This window comes from Sinocyclocheilus rhinocerous, unplaced genomic scaffold, assembly GCF_001515625.1.
Source record: "Sinocyclocheilus rhinocerous isolate Xijiao unplaced genomic scaffold, SAMN03320098_v1.1 scaffold619, whole genome shotgun sequence".
NCBI classification, from domain to species: domain Eukaryota; kingdom Metazoa; phylum Chordata; class Actinopteri; order Cypriniformes; family Cyprinidae; genus Sinocyclocheilus; species Sinocyclocheilus rhinocerous.
This window is the reverse complement of record NW_015636051.1, coordinates 130,567-147,903: the sequence shown is the minus strand read 5'-3', so window position 1 is coordinate 147,903 and position 17,337 is coordinate 130,567. Positions and strand designations below refer to the sequence as shown.

The 17,337-nt window shown below is 38.0% G+C and overlaps 1 protein-coding gene across 2 annotated transcripts in view; it reads left to right on the top strand.

The window, feature by feature from the left end:
• The window catches only part of cntn5 (contactin 5), a 200,301-nt gene that overhangs the window by 59,474 nt on the left and 123,490 nt on the right, over nt 1–17,337 (top strand). For both annotated transcript variants that reach the window (XM_016562234.1, XM_016562233.1), the window contains exon 3: nt 16,254–16,377. In XM_016562234.1, the coding sequence (XP_016417720.1) occupies nt 16,254–16,377 (124 nt within the window). The remainder of the gene's footprint in view (nt 1–16,253; nt 16,378–17,337) is intronic.

The window sequence follows — 17,337 nt, the reverse complement described above, 5'->3', positions numbered from 1 at the left end:
TGCCATTTGAACTTCCTTATATGCAGATTTGAACTGTTTTGTCGAACCGTAGTTACACGGGATTCGAACCGGAGCTCCTCGCCTCTCAAGTACGTCTCTGCACTCCGTGAGCAACCGAACAAACCTACCGTCTATGAAAACCCATAGATATGAAGTTGGATATGTGTGATGCTAACATTCAAAAGCATCAGTTTTCAAATCTCCCATCATATTAAAATTGCTTTGAAGTCATAACATAATATTCTTCAAGTAATTGTGCAAAAAAATACGCTTTATTAATCGAAACGTTCGCGTCTCATAAAAAAAGTGCCCCCAGGTACGTTTTTGCCATGAGACCATCTATCTATCTATCTATCTATCTATCTATCTCAAGAATTATGACCTCTATTTTTGCACAAGCATCCCATAGATGTACTGAAGTTACATGGTAAATGGTTGGTTAAAACTGACCAATAGCTATTTCTCCCATAGCCAGAGATCTGACTTGTGGCATTTTGCCACTTATTCTGCCCACTTTGACAGGAAGAGACCATCTGACAGACATGTAAAACGACCATGTTTTTGTTTTTATGTTTTTTTATAAGTGGATAAATCTAAAGTGGGCAGTAGATTGGGGGGAAAAATGCATTCAAAATACAGTGCAGCAATATCCATAACGGTTATATAGAGAACATAAAAAAGCTGATAGATCAGCTTGGCTTAGCTGTTGGGGACCTGGTTGAGGAAGTTAACCATATTCCAACGAATATTCATAGCAATATTAACCAATTTGAACTGATTTTTTTTTTTCCCACTAGAAAAATGACCACTTTTTTTGCACAGCCGGACCATAGATTCACCAAAGTCACCAAACTTTTTAAGAGGTTATCAAGATTGTGTAGTACTTGTTTACAGGGAAGTGTTTAACAGTGCATTCACGGTTCAGTGGGAACAGATAAATAAGTCTGATTGGTCAGAACAGGGTCACAGGAACTGTCTCATTCGAAATGATGCAGTCAGTATCTCTGGATCACCACACTCCAACGGTTTAGGGGTCATCCAGGAGACGACAGGGGATCCAGAACAGAGCCGTCACGTAAATGAGGTGTGCGCTGCTTCATTCGCCATACTGCGAGGACTGAGTAATTGTCAGTAGTGAGATGTGTCCTCTCCGTGTAACCCGCACTCTTCAGGTTGTCATGGAATTGTAATGCTGAAGAGCTCATGGGGGGTATGCCAGGCTGCTGTTCTCCCAGTGAGGCTGACGGATCACAGAGTGCCTCTGAGATGACTGATTTATGTGACATTATCAAGCTGCTAAATCATAAAACATTCAACGTCGCCCCATACTGAGACTACAAGCTGCCTCCGACAAGCTGCACAGCACTGCAGACAGATAGATACAACATCCTCTTAACATACACTATAGTAATTCTCAGCTGGTACTATTTAAAACTCAAACTTTTATTCACCGCGTAAATTTGAAGTTGCTAATAAACAGCTCAGTGTGATCTCACAGCCGATACAAAAGTGGCCTCACAAAAGTTTTAGAGATATTATATTAGAATATTATGAAAGCATATAAAAGTCATAAAAGTGTGTGGGCAGCAGCAATTATTCCATTACTACATCTAGCACACTCTTCTTTCGGACCTATGGAGGGCATAATAAATAGCAGCCTATACTGTAGAGCACTGTATATACCTGCATTTTTTTTTTCTTGTGTAGTAAGTAGATATACTTTTGTGCTGTAAGATAGCTATTAGATCCCTGTACTACATTTGTGACTGCAGACAGCAGAAAATAACACTGTTGTAAATGCATAAATGGCTTGTGATAATGATAATTCGTGATTAAGCGTGATTAATCAGTTAAGTGTGTTTGCAAATCTGATTGAATGACTTGTTTGTAAATTTGCCTGAATAAGAAATGGGGAGTTGGCGGCCAGATTACAAAAACTCAATGAATCAGTCAAAGGATTCCAGAGTCAACAACTCATTCACTGAATCAATGGAAGCAATTCTTGACTCATAAACTCACACACTTACAGAATCAGTTTTTGAGTTAAAAATTCACTCACTGAATTGGGGCAAGCATTTATTGAGCTTGAGCTTTTGAATAACTCAAAGTGATTTTTAAATCAATAATTCACTCGTTGAATCAGTCAAGTGGTTCTTGAGTTAACAGCTCTCTCGCTGAATTAATTGGTTGCAATGGTTAACAAGTGAACACATGACCAACTTATTGAACTGGTTGAAGTTAGTGAACTACTACCGAATCAGTCAAAGCAATTCTCAAGTAAACAACCCACACACTAAACTGATTGAAGCAGCTATTGAGTCTTATGAAACCACTTGCTTTTAATGCTTAGAAGCTCATCTTTGCAGTCAATATATAGAATATGTCTAACTTAAACAAGTGCTTTTAAATTTGCTGCCATTTTCATAGTGTGAAAAAACAATTTCTTTATTTGAAAATGTGAGTCATATATTGTTGAAAATGTCTCAACCAAGTGTGCGGCACACGACCTGAAAAGTGAAGCCAGAAACATTAGCAAGTGGTTGCAACTGAGAACTCATAGTAATCATCTTATCACAGAAAAACCTTGAGAAATATTCACATAATGACACTGAGGGATTTGAAATCACATTTACAGGAGGATTTAAAATAGAATGTATAACAGAAAATAAGGCTTTAGAACTATGATGATTCTTTGCAATTAAATGAGAAAAATACTTAGACTTTGCGGACAAATGTTTCCCAAAGATGGTTTCCATGATTTTATTTCTTACAATGCTGATTTATGTTCAAGTGTCTGTTTTTCTAAGTTTGCTTAATTAGTTATTTGATGCTATAAAAACAGGGTGTGGTGTCATGATTGTGAGCTTGTGATTGGGTCTGCGGGAGCTTGGGCGTGGCTTTGATACCGCGGCTCCACGTCATGATCACTACTGTGCAGACTCGGGCTCCAAATGAATCACTATTGCACAGACTCTGGCACCAAATTACATCATTTTGGGAAGATGAACGCGGTATTCAAAACCTCTGAGCAGGCAGTATTAAACAGACTAAGATGCTGTTCAGCATCCAAGTCAGGTAAAGATGACTCCAAGGACAGAGACAAGCACACCTCGTTAAAGGTGTTTGTGAAGTCATCACACAAGTGGGAAGAAAAGGAACGAGTCACTTGTACACTAGGAGTAATGCTTGAACTAAGCTGAGAAAAAGGAAATGTAAATAATACAGGCATATGATCTGAGAGCAAAGTATCAAAAACCTGAGCATCAGTAATAGAAAAACCGTAACGTGATCAAATTTACGTTGTCCTTTGAGGAATTTAGCAGCAGAGTTTTGTAATAATTGGAGACAAGCGATGGAAGATTTAGAAATGCCAAGATAAAGAGAATTGCAGTAGTCCAAGCGAGATGTAATGAGTGCATGGATAGCAATCTCTAAATTTTTCACGGAGAGAAAATATTTAATTTTGGAGAGAAGGCGTAGCTGAAAAAAACAGGAACTAATAACCGCATTTATTTGTTTATCAAATTTAAGACTCTGATCCCAGAAGACACCTAGGTTCTTAATACATGAAGAAGTAAAAGGAGCAAGGTAGTCCAGATCGATACTTCTGCTCCCTGAATTTTCACTAGGACCAAAGACTATAACCTCGGTTTTTGATTCATTCAGAAATAAAACATTTTGAGAGAACCACGTTTTCACTTCATCCAGGCATGCAAAAAGAGATTCCAGAGCAGCATGCTTATTTAGTTTCAAAGGTAGAGGCATATGATCTGAGAGCAAAGTATCAAAAACCTGAGCATCAGTAATAGAAAAACCGTGAGAAAGAACCAAGTCCAAAGTATGTCCGTTAGTATGTGTAGGATATTTCACCCACTGAACCATATTGAATGAATCAATGAGACTGAGAAACTCCATTTCCAGAGGTTTAGACTGACAGCACACATGTATATTCATCTAAAATCACCTAGCAGAACATGTTTTGGCTTCACTTTTCTATAGTGGAAGGAAGTGGAGATCTGTCATCCATCTTTTTTTTTACAGTCTATGGTCTTAATTATAGCAGAATACAAACATACTATTTGTTTTAGTTAGAGATCAAACTATACCGAGGTTTTGTATAAAAAAGCACCACAGATGTACATGTAAACAGCATACACATGATGTATTGCACCACATTTTGGTTTGTAACTTCACAAATTTTGTTAGAGCAGGTGGTGTCATTTCAAACAATTCACATAACATGACAAGATCTTGAGATAATCCGCAGTAACATGGCCTTTAAGGCTAAAGCTACTGGACATCATTTGACAATACAGGGAAGTTTAACCAGTGGAAACTAGGTCTCACTATATGTTCTATAACAGGGGTCGCCAACTGGCCAACTTCGGTCCTAATCTGGACTGTGAGATGCGTCCATCCGGAGCGCGAATAATTTTGACATAATGAAATAAATAAATGTCAAATGCTATTTTCTAATAAAATCAAATTTATATTAGGCACATCAAGGTCGGCTCAGTAGAGCCGTTTGGGTCCTACGGCGCCATGGGTTGCTAATTGACGGGTCCTTAAAAAGACTTACATTTAGTTGTATCGAATTTAAGGCCATAAAAAGTCTTAAATGGTGCAAGAAAGTCTTTGATTTTAGGTGGTCTTAATTTGGGGATGGAAAGACAAGAATTGTTATATGGCTTAAAGTGACAATTAAACTTCATAATTTTATGATTTCATTGAATAAATATGAGCACTGCACATTTCAAAGTCAGCTGCTGTGCTGCTTTGTGTACTGCCGTTACTGGGGAAACCACTTTATTTCTGCCATTCCAAAAGCGCCACCTGCTGGGAGAGAATGGGCGAATTCCAAACAGAAGTGACCATCTCTATGTCCTACTCCCACCAGCTAAGAACAGTTCCCTGGATGCCCACAAAATATTCTAGTCGGATAAAATAATTTTATGATCAACTGTATCAAAAGCCGAGTTTAATTCTAACAGAATTAGGATAACAGAGTCAGCAGAGTCAGTTGCCAACAAAGTATCATTAAGGACCCGTAATAAAGCAGAGTCTGTGCTATGCAGAGGCTTAAAACCAGATTGGAAAGTTTCAAAAATATGATTTGCACTAAGGAAAGACTGTAGCTGAATAAAGACAGTTTTCTCCAGTGCTTTAGTAATAAATGGAAGATTTGAGATGGGTTGAAAATTATTAAAATTACTAGCATCAAGAGAAGGTTTCTTAAGAAGAGGTGTCACAGTAGCTTCTTTGAGGCTATCAGGTATAGTCCCTGAAACTAAACATTTATTTAGAAAAGACACCAAACTAGGTCCAACTGAGTAACAAATGTGTTTTAAAATACGTGGAGGGAGAACATCATGAGAGCAGAAAGAAGGTTTCAAATGGTCGATAATTTATTTGAGAGACTTGAGAGAACCTGGATCAAAACCACTCCATATGGCTGAAGAGCAGCAAAATTCAGGTGAAACATTAGCAAGTGGTTGCAACTGAGAACTCATAGTAATCATCTTATCACAGAAAAACCTTGAGAAATATTCACATAATGACACTGAGGGATTTGAAATCACATTTACAGGAGGATTTAAAATAGAATGTATAACAGAAAATAAGGCTTTAGAACTATGATGATTCTTTGCAATTAAATGAGAAAAATACTTAGACTTTGCGGACTTCACTGCTTTCTGAAAAGTAGCAAAACAGTCTTTAAGCATTTCATAGGAAATTAGCAATTTGTCCTTTTTCCATTTTCGTTCAGCTCTTCTACAAGCTTGCCTCAGAAAGCGGATGTTATCATTGAGCCATGGTTCAGTTTTAGGTTTTGACTTCTTGAGTTTAAGAGGAGCAGTGGTATTCAAAACCTCTGAGCAGGCAGTATTTAACAGACTAAGATGCTGATCAGCATCCAAGTCAGGTAAAGATGACTCCAAGGACAGAGACAAGCACATCTCGTTAAAGGTGTTTGTGAAGTCATCACAAAGGTGGGAAGAAAAGGAACGAGTGAGTTGTACAGTAGGAGTAATGCTTGAGCTTAGCTGAGGAAAAGGCATCATAAATAAAACAGGCATATGATCTGAAGAGCAAAGTATCAAGAACCTGAACATCAGTAACAGAAAAGCCGTGAGAAAGAACCAGAGTATGTGTGGGATCTTTCCCCCACAGAGCCATGTTGAATGAATCAATGAGATTGAGAAACTCCATTTCCAGAGGTTTAGACTGACAGCACACATGTATATTAAAATCACCTAGCAGAAGAATATTGTAAGAATATATAAGGACCGATTTCACATTTATGGCCAATTTCAAAGATAAAGACAATAGGTTTTTGAGTCATAACAACCGATAATCAATAACCTTGAGAGATAAGTTTCAAACTTGCTCAGTAACCTAAAGAGAAAGAAACATTCCATCAAGGTTTTGTATAAAAAAGCACCACAGATGTACATGTAAACAGCATACACATGATGTATTGCCCCACATTTTGGTTTGTAACTTCACAAATTTTGTTAGAGCAGGTGGTGTCATTTCAAACAATTCACATAACATGACAAGATCTTGAGATAATCCGCAGTAACATGGCCTTTAAGGCTAAAGCTACTGGACATCATTTGACAATACAGGGAAGTTTAACCAGTGGAAACTAGGTCTCACTATATGTTCTATAACAGGGGTCGCCAACTGGCCAACTTCGGTCCTAATCTGGACTGTGAGATGCGTCCATCCGGAGCGCGAATAATTTTGACATAATGAAATAAATAAATGTCAAATGCTATTTTCTAATAAAATCAAATTTATATTAGGCACATCAAGGTCGGCTCAGTAGAGCCGTTTGGGTCCTACGGCGCCATGGGTTGCTAATTGACGGGTCCTTAAAAAGACTTACATTTAGTTGTATCGAATTTAAGGCCATAAAAAGTCTTAAATGGTGCAAGAAAGTCTTTGATTTTAGGTGGTCTTAATTTGGGGATGGAAAGACAAGAATTGTTATATGGCTTAAAGTGACAATTAAACTTCATAATTTTATGATTTCATTGAATAAATATGAGCACTGCACATTTCAAAGTCAGCTGCTGTGCTGCTTTGTGTACTGCCGTTACTGGGGAAACCACTTTATTTCTGCCATTCCAAAAGCGCCACCTGCTGGGAGAGAATGGGCGAATTCCAAACAGAAGTGACCATCTCTATGTCCTACTCCCTTCAAAGGGCAGAGCCATTCAAGTGTGTTCTTTGAAGGGTGTAGGGCATTACTGTCTCGAATAAGCATTTGGAACTCCCTTGGCGAAGGAAATGACTGACCAAATGTTATCATGACAACGTTGTGCGTGCATGCAGCAGTCAGCACTCCATCAGTTGCAAATAAATATTTATTTTCTTCTTATTATTATTATTTTATTCAAATATTATCTAATTGTGTCTTATTTAATGTGAAACTTTTCTACTTACGTTTGTATGTGAAGGCAAATTCAACCCCAACTTTGCTTTAAAATGCATCGCAAGATCTACTAACCGAAGATCACATGATCACAAACGGAAATCACTTCCGTGAAGTGACCATCACGTGTTCCCTTCGCTAACAGACTTCTGGAAGGGCCCTTCATGAAGGGATTCAGTTTGTCACTTTCGTTTGGAACATCCCTAAATGGCGTCCCATTCCTGAAGTGCCCTTTAAGGGTGCAAAAAAAAAAAAACTCTTTGATGGCTACCATGATTCCAAAGGCCATAACTATTGATTGCTTTGAGCTATTAGCACATTTTTGATCAGATAGTTGACATGATTGAGGCCATAATCAATCAATTTTTGTCAGCAGTGTTGTAACATGGGAGTCTGCAAACATGAACCAAATCTATCTTCTTCAAATTTCGAAAGGTATTCTATTAAATTATACCTTGCAATTGATTTTGCCTTGATTTTTGTAAAGTTAAAAGCACATACTTCTAAGTATAACATTTAGGCATGAAGTGACTATCTATAACTGTATCTGATTTTAACTTAGGTATAAATGTATAACTTAGTACAGCACTTCCCATCAGCCAGGCACCAATATTTAGCCCAGTGTGAAGAGAATGGCCTTCACCGTAGAGCAGAGGTCCCCAACCGCCGGGTCGCGATGCAGTGCCGGGCCGTGAAAAAGTTGCTACCGGGCCGCGAGAACGCAAAATGACACTCTATTATGTATTGTGCGTTTCCACTTTAAGAGCCAATATCCAAATTTACATAGGGCGCTATTTCAGAAAAACGTCAGTTCCACACTTTAAGGTTCAGCTAATATTAAAATGAGTGGGAAACAAACATCTCGCAAAAGTTTCTTAAGTGGAGGAGGTAAGAAAAGAAAAAATCATAATGACAACGAAGAGACAGCTGCTGGCGAAAAAAAGGGGAAAAAGAAAGCCGCCTTTAACTGAAAATATGATGAATCCTATCTAAAATATGGTTTTGTCTCTACTGGCAGTTCACATGCTCCAAACCCCTTGTGTATAATTTGTAGAGAACAATTATCTAATGAGTCAATAAAGCCCTCAAAACTGCTACAGCATCTTGGAACTAAACACCCAGCACTGAGAGACAAACCGTTGGATTATTTTGAACGGAAAAAACGTGAACAAATGGGGCAACAGCAATTGTTAAAAGCGACCACATCTACAAATATAGCTGCACTGAGAGCATCCTACATGGTGGCTGACCGTATCGCTAAAGGTAAGAAGCCCTTCATCATTGAGGAAGAACTGATTTTGCCAGCCACTAAAGACATTTGCCGTGAAATGTCCGGTAAAGCTGCAGCTAACAAGATAGGCCGGGTTCCTCTTTCAGCAACCAGTCGCATGGAGAATTGATGATATCGCAGAGGACATTGAAGAGCAGTTGTTAGAAAGGGTTAACGAGTCGCCATTGTATGCATTGCAGGTCGATGAATCGACCGATGTTGACAACAATGCAATATTACTGGTTTATGTGCGATATATATTTCAAGACGATGTGCATGAGGATATATTGTGTGTACGCTCACTGCCAACTAACACAACTGGGGCAGAAATTTTAAAGTCTTTGAATGACTACTTATCAGGCAAACTTAACTGGTCATTTTGCGTTGGAATATGCACAGATGGGGCTGTGTCTATGACTGGACGGCTGTCAAAGAAGTTGTGCCCGAATGCGAGTCTACACACTGTGTCATACACCGGGAAATGCTGGCCAGCCGTAAAATGTCACCAGAACTTCACTCCGTGCTAAATGATGTTGTAAAAATAATTAACCACATCAAAGCAAATGCCCTCAACTCCCGTCTTTTCGAACAGCTTTGCGAAGAAATGGAAGCAGAACACAAAAACCTGTTGCTACACACCGAAGTCAGGTGGCTGTCAAGGGGGAGATCCTTAGCAAGAGTTTACGAGTTAAGAGAGCCAATACAGAGATTGTTTTCAGAAAAAAAGTCACCACTTGCAGCACACTTCAGTGACGAGGAATGGATCGGTAAACTTGCGTACCTTTATGACATGTTCAACCTGCTGAATGAACTTAATTTGTCACTGCAGGGGAGAATGACAACTGTTTTCAAATTGGCAGACAAAGTGTCTGCATTCAAAGCCAAGTTGCAACTGTGGGGACAGCGAGTGCCAAAGGGTACATTTGACCGGACATTTGGGAAATAAAGAACCTGGGCCTTTTCTCTCCCAGCTGATCTGCGATCACATCGCTTTGCTGTCAGCCGAGTTTGAGCGCTACTTCCCAAATGCAAGTGATCCAAGCATTGATAAGGAATGGGTCCGTGACCCGTCTTCAAACGTACCCCGCGAATCATCCATACCACTGAATGAAGAGCAAATGACGGCAGGCTGAAAAGTATGTTTCAGACATCCTCCCTTGCAGGCTTCTGGAGTAAAACAAAGACGGAATATCCAGAGATAGCTGCGAGGGCTCTGAAATGTTTACTTTCTTTTCCAACTTCGTACCTTTGCGTAGTGGGTTTTTCTGCGCTCACAGCCACTAAAACAAAGTTACGGAGCAGACTGGACATCTGCAACACGCTTCGAGTCTCACTGTCACCCATCCCTCCTCGTTGGGATCGTATCATTGCAGGGAAACAAGCCCAGTGCACCCATTGATTATGGTGCGTTTTGTTTATTTTTTTATTTATAATGATTTGTTCTAGTTTGCTGTTGCACGCAGTTGATATAGAGACGTAATTAGGTGATTTCACGTGAATTATTATTTTTTTCCGTCCACGACAGTATTATCAAAACGAAAACCGGGCCGTGCTATAAAAAAGGTTTGGGACCCCTGTCGTAGAGTACTCTTTTGCCAAACCCCTGTCACTGTCTTCACATAAACTGTCAATACCTGTTTTTGTTTGTTTGTTTTTTTCCTGTTCTCAGATATCACACCACAGTACACTCATTATTAATATGGTGTGGGCCAGAGGAGAGGCCGTGTTTAAGATGATACCTGAACAGGCTGTACCTGCTCAAACCGAGCTGAACAATACAAGAGAGTGAACCGCGACACTCTACTATAATTGCTTTTCAACTTTTATACATATACAAAGGCTCCATGATGTGCACTCAAACATTTCACAGCCTATCTGTAAAATTGTGTACTGCCATGAGCATTCCCTGTTTAATAGTGAGGGAACGAACGGTTGATTAAACTCTCAAAGGCATTCACTAGGCAGGAAATGGGACTCCTCGGGCGAGGTTTTTCTCGCTTGAAGAAATGGCCCTTGTTATTTGAGGCTTTTGTTTAATTTGAAAGAAGGATGCTTTTGATGGTTGGTCATCTCTGTGTCACATGGCCAACAAACCGTAAGAGAAAGAATAAGAAAGTTAAACTGGAACAGTTTCCTGAATTCAGACACACACACACACACACACAAACACACACAAGTGTGAAGTCTTCCATGTCTGTTTGTTTTAAAGAAATAGTTAACGCAAAAAATTAAAACTGATTCATCATTAACTTTGAGGAGTGAAAGTACAGAATGAAGTGTTTGATGCTTTTTCTTTTTGCAACAAATTACTTCATACTTTTTCCAAAACATTTAAGGAGAGGGATCACCAGTCCTGTCCTCCAGCTCTGCTGTATATCTGATTAATGTATAATCCCAAAGAGTTATTTGTTTCCCTCTGGAGACCCAGTCTGCTGACAGGAGACTGCACAGGTTACTGTTTCTTTTCTTCCTGAGGAAGAAAGGCCATGTTTTCCAGCCACTTGATCATTTCTATATGGTGAGAAATGCAGTATCATGATGTCTCAGCTACCAAAACTAGGTTAAAGATGGTCGAGTAGTACTAGAAAAGTTATTATTATTATTATTATGCGATGACTGCGATGACTGAGCAAGTTCAGAGGCTGTCATATGTAGATCAACTTACTTTGTTGTGTATTTTCAACAGTTTCAATATGAAAAATAACTTTTATATTGATTCAATGGATTTATTGTATTTTGAAAAAAAAAGTGTCATGGGAAAAAAAATATATAATCAGTTTTTATAATAAATCTTTGAAAATCAAAATCTGGATTTGAATTTTTAATGTTATTATAACCTAAATATGATATGTGAAAGTTTGAAACAGAAAATAGTGTTTTTCATCTTGCCACTTTCTTGGTAAAGAAAGCACATTTTTACTCAAATCAATAAAAAATCAGAATAGCAATAGTTTTCTATTTGAATATACTTTAAAATGTAATTTATTAATGTGATTTATTTAAAATTGAAATAATAGTTGACCACATAGCTGTGTGTACTGTATTCTTTTTTATCAAATAAATGCCTTGATGAGATTAAGAGACTTATTTTTTTAAATGTATTATTATTATTATTATTATTTATTATTATATTCATATGTTTGTGTGTGTAATGCCTTTATGTCATACATGATATCTTCATCTAGTTACCAAAATGCTGTGTTATTGTACATGCAAAAATGCCATATTATTGTAGTGTCAAAGACATTTGTGTTCCTCTGCCCAAGAATGATCCCCAATTACACAAAGCTTGTCCAAGCTACACAGATCTGTAAATAATTCTCAGAGACAGAGGATGATTGGTGAGGTGTTGAGGAGACGGAAGCGAGCCAGGGAGCATATGGGCCGAGTGGGAGTGTTTGTGCGGGGGAGCGCTCTTTAATCTCAAAGGCCCACAGTCAGCTGAGGCAGCCAGAGGACAGAGTGTTAGAGTGAATCGAGTGCTGCTTTACATAAAGATTCTCCATTGTTGTCAGTACAGGTGCACTGAAAATACAGCTCACTACTAAATTGATCAAATTAAATTTATGCAGTTAGCAGAATGAACTGAATGAGGGTCTCTTCTCTCCCAATGTTGAGGGTTCGATTGAAGGTAGATGCAAAGTCATATTCTTTTGTTTAAAGTCACTCACATTTTGGGTATTAATTTTAAGTTAACGAAACCAAGAAAAATAAATAAATAAATACAAAATGACAAAAATACTGTACCGTGTATTTTTTTTTTCAAATTCTAAATAAAATGTAAGGTTTTAAATGTTTCATTTTTACATTATTTTAAAATGACATTTTTACAGCGTATTGTTATTACTCGGGGTTTGAGATATGTGTGTAACTTAATTGACACATCATTGTGCTACAGACAATACCTCAAAACATGTGGCTCAAATCAAAGGTGTGCTGTTACTTTTCAAAGTGAACAGACTTACTATTTAACATGGAATCTGATCTCTGCCCCGAAATTGCAACTCCTGACACTTTTTTTTCATTATCCGTTAATATCTCACAATATATTGCTGTATTTTTTTTTCAACCATAGAATAAAAAATAAAAAGGTAATTGTGACATTATCTATTTTAATGTAACTGAGAGTTTATATCTCACAATTCAGATTTTATTTTCTCAGAACTACCCGAAAAATGTCAAAATTGTAAGATTTAAAATCAGAATTTCAAAAAAAAATTCTGAATAGTGAAATAAAAAGTTGCAATTACCATTTTATTGTATTTTATTTATTTATTTTTTCCATGTTAGAAACAGACTTCCATAATTTTCTTCTGGTGAGAAAATGGGTAAAAAAAATTCCACATATGTACACTCTTAAAGATACAGTTTCTAATAGGAGGGTTTTGCAGTGATGCCATAGTGGTTCCCAAACCTGGTCCTGGAGTACCTGCAACAGTACACATTTTGGATGTTTGAAGTCCCTACTAATGAGCTGATGAGTTGAATCAGGTGTGTTTAATTAGGGAGACATACAAAATGCCCAGAGTTGGGGTATTCCCGGACAAATTTCCAGTGTATATGTGACTATTTCCACTGTATATATAAATGTTTGTGTAATGAAAAGGTTCCATGAATGTTAAAAGTTCTTTGTGGAACCATTGATGCCAATGAAGAATCTTTATTTTTAAGAGTGTAGAGACAAGATGATTGATTCTTTTGACCTCAGTCAGTTCATAGCCACCTAAACCACCCAGAACACCCTAGCAACCACACAACAATGGCATGGCAAACACGCACAACACCCATTTAGTCTTCTAGTATAGTGTTTTATTTACAAATTCTATCATCGCATGTCATTTTCTTGGATTTGTACATCTGTTGAATATGTTGTTAACATTGAATTAAATGCAAACTCATAGCAAATGTACTCCTTCCCTTCAGATTTGATATTGCCCCTTCTCGTCAGGATGTGACATTTTTTCTGGAAAATATCACAACAGGCTGTGATGTATAAGAAATGGGGTTTTTGTCCTGGCAATGATGCAGGTTGTTATAGAGACCTCGGTCACCGTTTTTTTAAAGTGTCTGGCTACACAGACTGTAGATTTGAGGCTGGTGTGCTGACACCTGGGCAGAGACCAGCTTGAGACAGTGATGATGTTGCAGCCTGTACACACTGGGATTTAGTATGCATGCAGCACAGAGCATAAATAATAGAGCCAGAGCTTAGATAGCTCACTCCCAAGCCACTGCAAATGACTAGGTTATGTGTGAACTCTGCACCCACAGGTCCTTCATCTCTTCTTGTCCTCTGTTGTCTAATTATTTTCCTGCACAAAAAAAATTGCTAGAATTAGCCATCGCATAGTGGAGAGCTACAGTGATCAGTCACACCATATTAATAAGCACTAATACCATAGATATGTATGCATAGTTGATTTATTAGTGGCTGTTTCAATGGGCTGCTATATGTAAACCATCCCCCATATTTGGATGGTCAAAGCCGGTTCATGAACACTCGAGAGCAATTTGACAGTGTTTCTGTAACCATAGTTATACCAAAGACTATAGAATACCCAAGACGTGTCACTCGTATTGTTTTGAATGGGGAAAAATGCAACACTCAATATGGCCGCTCTATCGAAGGAAGCCCCTCCATCTGAGTAAAAGAGCCAATCTCTAATCAGTAAAGTCATTGTGACACTGCAGCTGCCGTTAGAAGTCCTGGTTGGTATAGAAACAGTCACGTTCGGAGACGTGCACTTAGGACTGCGCATGCGCACTGGCTGATCTAGCCTGAAAAATAAGCTTTTTTGATGCTATTTGAGCGAATGAAACAACATTTATGAGACAGTTTTTGTCAGATTTCATTGGTGATTTCAAATCTGAAATTTAATCGTAAACTTGGTGAACAGTTTTGGAGAATTTGATGTTTCCCCATTCAAAAAGATAGGAGCTGCGCTCGCATGCCCGAGAGGCATTTCAAAGATGGCCGCCGAGTGACATGACTTGTCTTAAAGGGACTTTGGTTATACACATGTATGGATATCTATATCTGCAATAGACCTCAGCACATGTTTTGCTAAATTAACACAATACAATAAGATGATGGCTTTAGCTAACACGACATCAAAAGTTACCATAGTTCAAAATCGGGTTAATAAAATACAAACCATCATATTCTCACCCATGAAAGGTTATCCTATTTCTTCGTAAATTTAAATCGGGAATTTAAAAAAAAAAAAGGTACATGTCCAAAAATGGTATTAACATGGTACATGTCCAATGTTAATGTCTAAATGGTAAATCTCCAAAAAAAACATGGTATTAGAATATTACATGTCCCAAAAAATTGTCATGTGTTTATTGAAACGACCTGAGATTTTATATTAGTCCCTCTGTTCAGCATAAACTCACTGAGCACCGACGGAGCAGATCTCCTGAGTGTTTCTAATTGGAAGGACTCTCAGTTATTCTACTGAGATATGTTATCGAGTTCACCCTGGGGGCTGAATATATGAGACAGTTAACAGGATTCCTAATGTGGACCATCTGCCGTGTAGATCCAGCTGGACTGGTAGAATGAGCTTAAACTGCTTTGAATTGTAAAAACACCATTTTGTGTCTGACATAGATAGCCTATATTTGGACCACACATCCAAATTAATTTCCCTACATGGGTAAGTAGTACACAATGACATTATGGCATTATTTCCAGTGGGAGGATTTTCTTTGAGCCCAGATTTTCAGAGTTGGGGGAATGTCAATTAAAAATTCATGACGGAAACAAACTGATCGGTTGCTGTAATTGTCATTGTTGATGGCACAGTTTAGTTTGTATGCATTTTCTGTTTGTTTCATTTAGGAATAACAAAGTTTGCAGAATATATAACTCATTTGGCTTCTTTATGAGGCTGCAGGCTTGTGCGACAAAACTACTTTTCCTTTTTTTTTGTGGCAACAATGATAAAATACACAGATTAAAGCATCAGTTACACCCTTAATTACTCACTTTTCCCCCTCTTCTTGTTGTTGTACGAGCTCTAAAAAAGCCCTCTGTCTTTGTCGAGAAGTAAGAAAGAGAGAAAGAAATATGAAGTTGGCCAGCAAGTTGTTATGATTATACAGCTGCAATTTTATATTGAGTTAATAAGATTTCTGAACTCACAAGTTGGAACTTCCCAGGAGGACTTGAAGGCAGCGTAAGTGTCTATCTCAAGGGTACAGTAGTGATAGCTCATGCATCACCCCTTGCAACATTTGAACCCACAATCTTCAGTTACTAACACACATAGCTTGTCCTTGTATTACTTACAATGTCAAATCAAATGCTTTTATGATTAAATGATGTTTTAATATTATTATTATTTTTTTTATTTTTTTTATTTTTTTACAAAATGGTCCCACAATACAGAATATTATCACAAAAAAAAAAAAAAATCAAACAATCCCAAACAGAACATAGGGTACCAGAATGACCCCTAGATTTTAGGGCTATATCATAACTAGTTTCAACTTTGTAAACCTTGTTTTTGCCTTTCTTTTTCCATCTGACCCCAGAGAGCGAGGAGTTCGGTCCAGTGTTCCTTCAAGAGCCAGATGATGCAATCTTCTCCCTGGATTCAGAGGATAAAAAAGTGATAATGAATTGTGAGGCCAGAGGAAACCCTGTTCCGACCTACAGGTACGGTTTACTCATTTCATTAACATGGATAAGTTTTCATTAAATGGATAATAAATGACATTTAATTTCTCTGGAGCTTTACTGTGAATCCTTATTATCCTGTCTGAGTGGCATTTCTGTTAGACTAATGCTAATGACACAGATGCTACACTTTTCTCTGTGGATTCCTAATCAGAATTGATATAATGTTCTAGAATCATCATATTACTAAATTCTACTGTCCTGTGATTCAGCGTATGCGCTACAGTCTCATAGACGTTCTATCCTTTAGGAAACAGACAGCAATTCATCAATGTATCTGTTTCCGCCTGGAGCATTCACTGAATGTCTATAAACATAAATAAATATGGGTGCTAGTGAGGTTGAATGATACACTCGGTGCCACTGAGCTCTTAGACACTGATGTGGTTTTGAATTCTGACTCATAATTTAGATCGATATTCCTGTCTAAGATATAAAAACACATCAGGCTAACAAGCTCTTCAGCGGTTATAATGTGATCACTATATTCTATCAAAACCTAAAAAAATACACATCTGATACCAAACTTGGGACAAACCAAAACTAAAACATTCTGAAATTAATTATATTCTTTCAGTTTAAACTAATGTCCGATGTTTACGAGATATTTTGTAAAGGCAAATGTTTCCTTCGTTAGGAAATAAGCAGAAGCATTTTCACTAGTGGTCTTTGATTAGTTACCTCAGTGTTGAAAATGTCTCAGGTTACTTATGTAACCATGGTTCCCTGAGTAGGGAACGAGACACTGTGTCCTCTAGGGGTCGCTATGGGGAACGCCTCGTTGTGACCCGTGTCTGAAGCATACATTCAAAAAACACCAACAACATGTTGGCCGGCGACAGCCCATGACGTCACTACCGGTGCGACTATAGTATAAATAGGCGCCGGGAGAACACGTCATTCACTTCTTCGTCTGAAGCTTGTGTTCAAAGCATGGCA